Source organism: Gracilinanus agilis, chromosome 1 (assembly GCF_016433145.1).
Source record: "Gracilinanus agilis isolate LMUSP501 chromosome 1, AgileGrace, whole genome shotgun sequence".
In the NCBI taxonomy this organism is placed as follows: Eukaryota; Metazoa; Chordata; class Mammalia; order Didelphimorphia; family Didelphidae; genus Gracilinanus; species Gracilinanus agilis.
In genome coordinates this window covers 598,330,660-598,341,460 of record NC_058130.1, presented here as the reverse complement: position 1 = coordinate 598,341,460, position 10,801 = coordinate 598,330,660, and the positions used below count along the sequence as shown (strand labels likewise).

At 41.2% G+C, this 10,801-nt stretch overlaps 1 protein-coding gene across 1 annotated transcript in view; it reads right to left on the bottom strand.

Moving 5' to 3' along the window:
• Positions 1–7,953, bottom strand: part of KIF13A (kinesin family member 13A) — a 226,016-nt gene extending 218,063 nt beyond the window's left edge. The window contains exons 1-2 of the mRNA XM_044667532.1: positions 7,899–7,953; positions 7,330–7,420 (exon numbers count right to left, since the gene is read on the bottom strand). Coding sequence (XP_044523467.1) covers positions 7,330–7,420; positions 7,899–7,953 — 146 coding nt within the window. The remainder of the gene's footprint in view (positions 1–7,329; positions 7,421–7,898) is intronic.
• Between the last annotated feature and the right edge of the window lie 2,848 nt (positions 7,954–10,801).

Genomic DNA, 10,801 nt, shown 5'->3' with positions numbered 1-10,801 from the left:
TTTCTTTCTTTCTTCCTTCCTTCCTTCCTTCCTTCCTTCCTTCCTTCCTTCCTTCCTTCCTTCCTTCCTTTCTTTCCCTTACCTTCCATGTTGGAGTCAATACTGTGTATTGGCTCCAAGGCAGAAGAGTGGTAAGGGTAGGCAATGGGGGTCAAGTGACTTGCCCAGGGTTACACAGCTAGAAAGTGTCTGTGGCCAGATTTGAACCTAGGACCTCCCGTCTCTAGGCCTGGCTCTCAATCCACTGAGCTACCCAGCTGCACTTCCTAGATATCTTTCAAAGAAGATATTCTTATGGAGGTTCAACCTGTCAGCTGCCTCTGTAAGCACACCTTCTCAGCAATGACAGCTACTGAATACCAAGAAAATACCATTCTAGATACCAAAGTCTTTGGTACTGTCAAACAGTGCAACACTAAAAATAGATATGACTTTATTAATAAAAATAATACTAAAGATACATTACAACCAACTTTGTGGATGTATATTTATGACCACTGAGTCTTTCCTTCTGCCTTATAGCTGATTCCTCTTTTTGATAGTCTGTTAGAATGGGAGATGTTTGTATCCCCAGTACTTAGGGCTGTGTTTGAAAAGAGTAAACATTTAGTAAATGCCTTTTTTTTAATTAAACCCTTACCTTCTGCATTAGAATATGTATTGGTTCTAAAGCAGAAAAGTGGTAAGGGCTAGGCAATAGGGATCAAGTGACTTGCCCAGGGTCACACAGCTAGGAAGTATCTGAGGCCAGATTTGAACCCAGGACCTCCCATCTCTGGGCCTGGATCTCAGTCCACTGAGCCACCCAGCTTCTCCCTAAATGCTTTTTAAAAATTCATTCTATCCACCAAGCAATGTTTCCTCTACCTATGAAACCATTATTTAAAATCAGCATCAGAGATATACAACCCTAGGAATTATAATAGTATTTACATTGAAGGAGTAACTAAGTGGTACAGTGGACAGAGTGCCAGCAAAGAGTCTGCAAGACTAAACTTCCTGAGTACAAATCTGACCTCAGACACTTCCTAGCTGTGTGACCCTAGGCAAGTTACTTAACCCAATTTGCCTTAGTTTTACCATCTGTAAAATGAACTGGAAAAGGAAATGACAGTATCTGCCAAGAAAACCCCAAACTAGGTCACAAAGAGTTGGACATAACTGAAATAGATGACCAATGACAAAGAATACAGTGAAGGTTTTTTAATACAAAGATTTTTCAATGGTATTCTGAAGATAGCACAGATTCATTCATACAATTCAATTGACTGTGATGTCTTCGGGCAGCTAGGTGGCACAGTGGATAGAGTGCTAGGTATGGAGTCAGAAAGACTTGAGTTCAAATCCAGCCTCTGTCACTAGCTCTGTGACTGTGGGCAAGTCAGTTAACCAGCACCTTTGCCAAAAAAACCCCAAATGGGATCACAAAAAGTCAGAAACAATTGAAAAACAATAAATTTACACTGAACTCTTTGGTTAGCTTGCAATTTACTTGACATGTATTATCGCATTTGATCCTTAGCAATTCTTGGAGGTATGTAATTAGTATTACTACCCTTACTGTAGAGATGAGTAAATAAAAGCTCCAATAGATTGAGACTTGATGGTAGGTGGCAGAGCTAAGATTTGAATCCATATTAAAGTTTTCAACAAGCATGTATACTTCATGGGAAAATTAATAGCTCCAAATTCTAATCTAGACCATCACATTCTCTTAGGAACTGCCCACAACAAGCTGAATTAAACCTTTCCCTCTGAAAGTTCTCACAGTTAATTAATACTTAACTATTCTGAAGTTACCAACATTACACAATGTCATACAAAAATGTAATTTACATTTTATTAAAGAACATCCAAAGTAAAAAAAAGTAAAAATTACAAGTTATATTATCCTCTGCATTAATCAAACTTCTTTGAAAATTACTTACAAGAAAATTCTTCATCTAGAAACTCCTGGCAGTTCTCCCATCCTAAAGAATTTTCAAGAAAAAAAATCATCCAAAATGGGATGAAGCCCCAAGATATCTTTACTGATACCATACTTTCATTATTTTCTGCTTGTCCAGGAAAGCTGCAAGGTGACTTAGTTTGACAGATTTCAAAAAAGGGCCATAAAATTCAACTATGGACATTCAAATGTAGAATATGTTAGCCAATGGCCAATATGAAAAAGTCTTAAAAATATCTTTAAAAGCACCATATTGAAGGGAAAAAGCAAAGTCAAATTCCAGAAGCAGAAAGGGAATGCCTTTTATGGTCAATACTTAATTATTTTTTACTAATAGAGATAAATACAGTTGTGAACAAATCAGAAGTTATGGATAATCTAAAATTCAGACCTCTTTCTATTTGGGACATATTTTTGACCTTATATTTAAACGCAAGTATGCCTGCTTTGCTGGGAATTCACTTCAAATAAAATAATGAAACCACACAAACCTGGCCAATTTCCCCATTCTGCCCCATGGCTCAACTCCTCCCTCTAATTTAGATGCAAACAGAATAGAAGAACATATGTTCTAATTTTTAAATAAAAGTCACACACTCTGAACTACTCATTTTCCTTCCATTCTGAACAACTTTTGCAAGAACAAACTTCCTCAAAATGATATGAAGTTCTAAGACAGAACAGTCTCATCAACCTGCTGCTGTTGTTAAACCCAAATAAACCTATTCTCAAAACTTTCCTAAAAACAGATCTATGTTGTTGGATGTCTGGATTTCAAATTATTTCCCTGAAGGCTATGTAGGAAGTAAAATGAGAAAGCAGATATGTCAAAAAGCATATAATATATGCTAGTATACTTTTGTGTATAAAAAATGGCTGAATTAACCTTGCAATAATTAAGCTAATCATTAATAGAGAAACCAAAATTATCAATAAAGCAGTACTGTCTAATTCTAACTTGAAAGGACAATAGCTATGGAATATCAAAAGTATCACAATTTGGAGTTAAATGAATACTCTTTACCATTACAGAAACATTTCTAGAAATTGTGTCTTCCAAATGTAAAAGCAAAAACACAGACTTGTCAAATAATTTCATGAAGTAATCAACCCACCAGGCAATTAGGTGGTAGGAAACATTAAACATAGAATGTGTTTAGTAAAGTGTATCTTGATATTGTGAAGGGGGAAAAAAGGAAGTTAATGGTATATATCAGTGATGATGAACCTTTTAGAGGGGCAGATAATGTTCTCAGGCACACATGGAGAGAGGGAGGGGAGCAGCCTGGCCCCATATCCCTCTCGCTTTCTAGTAACAAACTCTAGTAAACTCTGTACTGGGGCAATGGCAGTCATGCCCACAAAGAGGGCTCTGAGTGGCCCCTCTAGCATGCATGCCATAGGTTCACCACTACAGTTATACATGGTCAAAATACATAAGGCAGCTTTAAGGAACCACAAATCCTCATGACCACTAGGAATTCCCTGTAGCCTCAAAAAGTTAAGAGAAATACCTTTAAAAAAAATCTCTCTATAGATGACAATTAAGAAGCATAACTACTACTTTGTATTAGTGACTATATTTTGGCCCATTTTTGTTATTAACAGACTGTATCAATTTATTAATTTGTAATAAATTTTCTTATCACAAAATAAGGTGAAATTATAATGGTTAAGTAAAACACTGTATGATACTGCTCTTTTAAAACTCACTACCTGATGTCAATCATCAATAAAGACAAGAGGGCAGCCTAGATATGTGAGAGTGGAATTCTCTTTACTTATTTGAATAAACTTCACATTATTGGGACCAGAGAGGAACAATATCATAACGGCTAAAGTTAATGGGTCATAAAGCACCATCCCACAAGCACCTTGAATGAAAAAGTGAAATTGACCTGGTGACAAAATTTGTTATGGCTAATCAACAAGTGAGAACTAACTTGTTTTTTCCTTCCTGTTTTATTCGCCATGGAAAGTGTACTCTATACCTTGTAGGATAGAGAGGAAAAGCACTAATTCTGACCTATTAAAAGCTCGAATTATACCTAAAAAATTTTAATTATGTAATGTGAGATTTCTATTTTGACTAATTCATAGGTATTATATCCCAATGTCAGCAAAGACTAATCAAAAGAAGGTATTGTATAGCTAAAATGGATGGAATTCAAATTGCCAACCTTTTAACCTCTCTGTAAGGAAAGCCCACTTCCTCACAAAGCTGCCAAGATAAGTCATGTTTTGTAATTCTGCCTTCCATTAATACCTCCATTTGGGCCACTCCAAGAAAAAAGAAAAAAAACTTCTAGAAAAGATATTATCTTTTAAAGTAATACTTCAAAAATACAAGTTGTAAAAGGTCAGACATATTAAGCCTTAAACACTTAAGATAACCTCTGTAGTCATTAGGTAAGCTAAGGATTCCACCTCATTCAGCTTTTGCCCCCAAAATGACATACTCCACATATAACCCATTATCCCCACAAAATAAATACACCTAGGCCATCATGACTAAATGGTAGGCATACTTTAGATTTCATTTACAAAGAGTTTCCACCTGAAGAATAATTTTATGATTATACAGTTTTTATCACTACATGGCCTTTTTTAACTAACATTTTATAATGTTTTGGAATAGACCTATTCAACTATTCAAATAAATAAATCAGTGCAGTGTATTTTTTAAAGCTAAAACATTAGGAGCTACAGAGCATAAAATGAAACTTGTGATTCATTCTGTCCTCACTATGTAGTCTTCACTTTAATTACAAGAAAGGGGGTGAGAGAAGGACACAAACTATGAAAGCCAAGGCTGTCACTTTCTTTTCTTGGAAATCAGTATGATCTTGTTTCTGTTTTCATTGCATAAAAGATCCAAACTTTCACCTTCTTCTAGTTCTGAACTTCTAACTTCTGATTAAGACAGCATTAATGATTTTTTGCCATTTTCAATAAAACATTAATTTCTACCTTGTAGATTTTTCCATTACTGGTTTGAGAACCCTTCCTGTTCAAAACAGAAGCATTTCTAGGTAGGAAAAAAAAAAAACCTGCTTTCTCAGTCATTGTTTCTTCCTCCCCTCAGGAGTATGGAAGACTGAAATAAAAAAATAGAAATGAATTATGGGCCTCATAACATGGAGCAGTATTAAAACTAATCAACCAACTGCAAAAGAAGTGTGTAGTTTCTATTTTTAAAATGTTCATGTAGAGAAATATGAAACCAAGCTGCACAATGAAAACCAAAATGCATTTGATGTCTTCATCCCTGCTGAGGTATTAACCCTAATCTACAAGTAGACCACTGGTAATGGTTCAGTTCAGGTTTGTCTATAAGCTGAATGTGCCCATGCATAGAGAAGGGCCTCTCAAAGAGAGATTTCAAACGTCAGTTTTTCATTCTTATTTATGGAACAACTGAATAAAGGATGAAAGAGAGCTTGGATCATAGTAGGTACTTAATAAATGCCAGCTGACAGGCTACTCACAAGAAAAGACAGGAATCCTGAAATCAACACATACATTAAAAAAAAAAAAAGATCCTAAATCCAGTGGCAACTGCAATAATTGTTCCCTTAAGTGCAAGGGACCAAAATCCACAGAACTCTATCTACTTTGTTCTGCAAATGATAACACTTATTTCATTAAACATTAACTTCTGGTAGCAATCTCTTTCTGGCTGAGTGACATATAGCAGGTGTCAGGTTAGTAAGTCAAACAGAAGCAATAACATGACTGGAATAAAAATACTACACCTGGAGCTGGACTAAGAAGAATCGAACTCAACAGGATAATTTTCCAAAGCAATGTAACCAACCAGATTTGGTTTGGGTGTTTATTTTATATCCTAACTAAAAAGGTAAATATTTGAATCTCAGTGACTGTAACTTTTTGCCACAATGAAAGGGACCCTCCTCCCCCATTATTTTGCTACAAGTACAACCAAGGGAGAGCTTAGAGAAACAGAGTATCAACTTAATATATAAGGGTTATATAAGCAAAGTATCAATGCTATGTATATCATAGAAGTTACATAAGCAAACTCAGCTTAACAAGATCAGGGTCAGTTTGATGATTTGGTGGTACTGTAAAATATAATTTCTAGTAGCAGAAATTAACCCAGCTAGTCCAGAAGTGTTTGAGGTTTTTTAAACCTGCCTGCTCATGAGCGAAAACAACAAACAATTTGCCACCATAAACACAAATAGTATAAAATCTCTAATCAGGAATGTCTATTCCCTCACTTATTTTTTTCTAGACCTAAACAAAACTATGTCTGAGAACCACATAATTAGAGAGCAGTAATGACTGCTTCTTTTAGTGATAAAGCTATGGGGCTTAACTGTATTCAAAGTTCCCCTTCAGTAGAGATCTTTGTGAGAAGAAAAATTCACTAAGAATGTCAATCAACAGGTGACTTGGAGAAACACACCAAGTCACTCTTTGCTCCTTTCCTTGAGAGAAAATAATTTTGTGAAAACTTTTTTCTGTTCTATTTTTACAGACTATTGCAATGGTATTTTGGAAGAATGCCAACAGTTTTCTTTTCAGGGGCGTACCAGATAAATGCCAGATTCTTAAATCATTTTAGGAGCATTTTCTCATACTGTTTCACAGAACAGCTCAGAATTAATAAGGATCCAACAGTTACTACTTTTCAAATGCAAATATGCTTCAATCTAGTAAATATGGACCCCTCTTCAACAATTCCTCTAGTCTATATAACTCTGAGAATAACTTTTGTTTTCCCCAAAATTAAAATCCACATATTACAATCAGGTTATCCCCAATTCAGCACCAAATGAAGTGGTCCAGGTTTCAGATTGCACTCGGCAAGACTGTTTAAAATAGTATGATTTCACATTTTAACCTACAATATCCAAAGTAAACCTCTTCAAGTGGCAGCACACTGTGATAGGGAAAGCACACCAGAGTCACAAGACTTGGATTCTAAAGTTGGTTCTAACCCCAAGAAACTGAGTGACCCTAGACAAGTCACAAACTCTGTTTCAATTTTCTCAGCTGTAAAAAGAGGCTGATTCAGATAATCTCTAAGGTTGCTTCCAGCTGTACTTCTGAAGCCATGACTCTGTGGTTCTGTCAAATTAATGATCACCATCTAAAACTTGTCCTTGCCTTTACTAGGTCATCTGTCCTAGTTCAGCAGCTCTCCAAGGGAGGGCAGCGGGGAGAGGAGGGGGCTGGGGAAGGGGAGGAAGAGGAGGAGAACTTGGACTTCCATTCGCCTCAGACAAGAGCTGGAGGTGACAAACTTGAAGCTGTTCTAACAATAGGACACATCCAGTTCGTTTTCTCCTGCTTAAACTTGCACAACTCTTAAGCAGTTGGACTTACTCCTTCCTTCTAGTTATTGGCTTTACCTTTCTCCTTGTTTGGTGTTGGAAGGGGGAGGGTGCAGGACAGTCTGATTCCCCTCCATCTCCACCACGCACTTTGTATTCAGTTCCAGTTCTGAGAAGGGGACAAAATGAAAGAAGAACGTTGCAAAGTCTAGGCATCCATCACCCAAGCCCGCCTCCCCCTGCACCCGCGACGGATGCCCCTAGCATTGGCTTTGCTGCACCCCCTCCACCAGAGCTCCTCAGCGGGGCTTGGCACCCTCTTGTGGAATGGCCCTAGGGAGGGTGGAGGGCTGACCCGGCAGCAGCTCCAGGCAGGGCTTGGGGTAGGGGCTCAGAGGAGAGTTCAGTCCTTGCATGGGGGGACAGCACCAGGCACTGGAGATGCCGAGCTCTCAGCGGCGGCCACTCTCTGCTGGTCTCTCTGCCCTTCCACTCGCCGGCTTCCCTCCTTCTTCCCCTCCCACCCCTCCAGCCCAGTCCGCCCGCCAGCAAACCTCCCCACCCTGAGCGCTTTCCAAAGTTGCCCTCCAGCCCGCCCGGCCAAGGGAGGAGGAGGAGGAGAGGGGGGGGGGAGCAAAGATACTCACCTCGCCTGTTCATGGGCCGAACTCTCACGGCAACTTTTACCTTGGTATCCGACATGTTTTCCAAGCCCCCCCTGCCCTCCCCTCCCCCAGCCAGCCCCGCACGCGCCCAGCGCCCGGACTCCGCTGCTCCCCGAGGGCGGCAGCCCCGTTCACACGGCGCCTCGCGGGGAAACCTCCGTGCGCGGCCGCGGCCGCTGCGCCGTCTGCAGCGAAGGGCGGTGCAACGTCGGAAGGTCCATCCCGGGGGAAGCGCAAGACACCAGGAACCGCTGCCCGAGAGGAGCGAGGGGAGGGCGGGAGGCGGGAGGAGGGAGGGGGCGAGGCGGAGAGCCTGTAGCTGCTGTGCCTGAACTCTCTCTTCTCTAGCCTCGTTTGCATAACTGAGCTCCCCGCGCTGGCGCTCCCCGCCGCAACCCGGGCGGCGGCCCCATCCCGACCGCCATCTTCCGCCCACAGCCCCGGCGGCGGCGACGGCAGCGGCGGCTGCAGCAGCTTCTGCCTCCCAGTTTCCCGAGCTTCGCTCTCTCGGCCCTCGAAGCAGCGGCTCCGGAGAAAGCCGGAAACGGCCGAGGAGCGCTCGGCGGGGGCGGGGGGAGTGCAGAGCCCCGGAGCTGCCCAGTCCGGGGCTCGGAAAGGCACGAAGAGTCTCGGGGCGGGCCGCTGGGGCGGGCCGCGGCTGTTAGCTCTCGGGGGGCTGGCCCGGGCGGGAGGGGAAAGCCGGACTCCCGAGCGGCTGCATTGTTTCCTACGAGGGGCGGACCTCAGGCCCCCGCCCCAGGCCACACCTGCGTGGGCGCTCGCCGAGTTACTGGCCGGAGGGATCCCACCCGGAATAGCGAAACTCTATCCTTCGCTGCTTTACTACAGCTTTCACCCCAGGCCTAAATGCCCTTTACCAAACTGGAGGGTTTCTGACACTACACTCGGGGTGGGCTGGTCTCATTCACGAGACTAAATACCATGCAGAGAAGCACTTGCTATTTTGCTATGCCCCTCCTCGTCTCTGCCTTCCAGAATCAGTGTCGCGGCCTGCATCTCCCTCTCTTTCTCCCTGTCTCTCTCTCTCTCTCATATGAATGGGAAACTCCCAATAATGACTCTACCTCCACAATTGCAAACTTCTTTCCTTCCTTCCTTCCTTCCTTCCTTCCTTCCTTCCTTCCTTCCTTCCTTCCTTCCTTCCTTCCTACCTGTGATGAACAGGAAACTCCCAAGGTGGATGCTACCCCACAGTTGCAGATTTAAAAGTCTTTCTTTTCATTTTGGACCTGTGGACCTCTGATGAATGGGGAACTCTCAATGATGACAGTACCTCCAGTTACAGATTACAGGCAATTACAGGTTTAAGTCTTTCTGCTTTGGACTGTAATGAATTTTTTGTCCTTCAGTTGTGTCAGTCATCAGCTAGCATGCTAATACTGCAGTACTGTCTATGGAGTTTTCAAAAATACTCAAGTAGTTTGCAATTTCTTTTTCTAGTAGATTAAGGCAAAGGTTAAGTCATTTACCCAGGGTGATACAGCTAGTAAGGGTGGCCTCAGGTCTTCCTAATTCTTGCCCTAGTTCTCACTGAGCCACCTGGCTGCCTCTGGACCTGTAATGAACAGGGAACTCCTAATGTATATACTAGCCCCACAACTTCAGATTTATGAATCTCAGTTGCCTGGGCATCCTGAAAGTTGATTTACACAATCACATAGCTAGTATGTTAGAAGCTGAACTTGACTTCAGGTGTTCCTGTGTATGAATGCTGGTTCTCTGTCTGCCCAATTCCTACACTCAAGTGATAAGTTACTGATTCTGGTATCTTTCCCTGATTTCCAAAACAAATGTCATCATTCCTCCCATCCACCACCTATCCCCCTCCACAACTAAAAGATATTGTAATGTAGTGGGAGAAATAAGATGTAAATCCATGAAACAAATGGAAAAAAATAAAAGCTAAAGTAACAAGAATAGGCCAGGTTACATGATTTAATCTTAAGCAATAGAAAAATTCAAGAGCCTCTGATTTCCTCCTTAATTTCCCCATTATCTAATCAAAACCCAGTCTTGTCTGGTCTTCCTTTGACATATACATCCCTTCTTTTTTGCATCTGCCATGAAATTGTTTTGAATCCTGATCCACTGAAATTTCAGATTTGACTTCATTGCCTCCCTTCTTTCTTCCAATTCCTTCTATTCCTCACTACCAGTTAAATCTTTCTAAAACACAAACAAAAAATCTTTCCTATCCTCCCTATCATACTACCATAGCTTTTAACTGGATCAGAGATGCAAAAAATTAGTGTAATTGAATATTTCAGCATCCATTGGCAACTGAGACTCTTAAATTTTGAACAGTTTGTTGACCTGAAACTATGTTATCATAGGCCCACAGGTCCAGACCAAAAGAAAGAGATAAAAAAGACCACAGCCCTAGAGCTGAACCTTGAAAGACAAGGATTTTGAAAGGAATAAGGAAAGAGGACTTTATAACTGATTTTCTGTGTAGATGTACTGCAAATCAATGAGAACTTCTGAAATAATATACCTAAACATACATAGGTCTTACAATGTTACTAATCTGATCAATACATTGGAATTGGAATGGTTTAATTTTTTTCTTTACAGTCAAACACAAACTCCTCTATTTGGCATTTAAAGCCTTTCATAACATAGTTCCAGTTTACCTTCCCAGCCTTATATTACTCTCCATGCAGCCCAAACTGGCCTTCTTGTTATTTATTCCATTTAAATAATATTCTAGGGGGCAGCTGGGTAGCTCAGTGGATTGAGAGCCAGGCCCAGAGACAGGAAGTCCTAGGTTCAAATCTGGCCTCAGACAGATACTTCCCAGCTGTGTGACCCTGGGCAAGTCACTTGACCCCCATTGCCTACCCTTACCACTCTTCTGCCTTAGA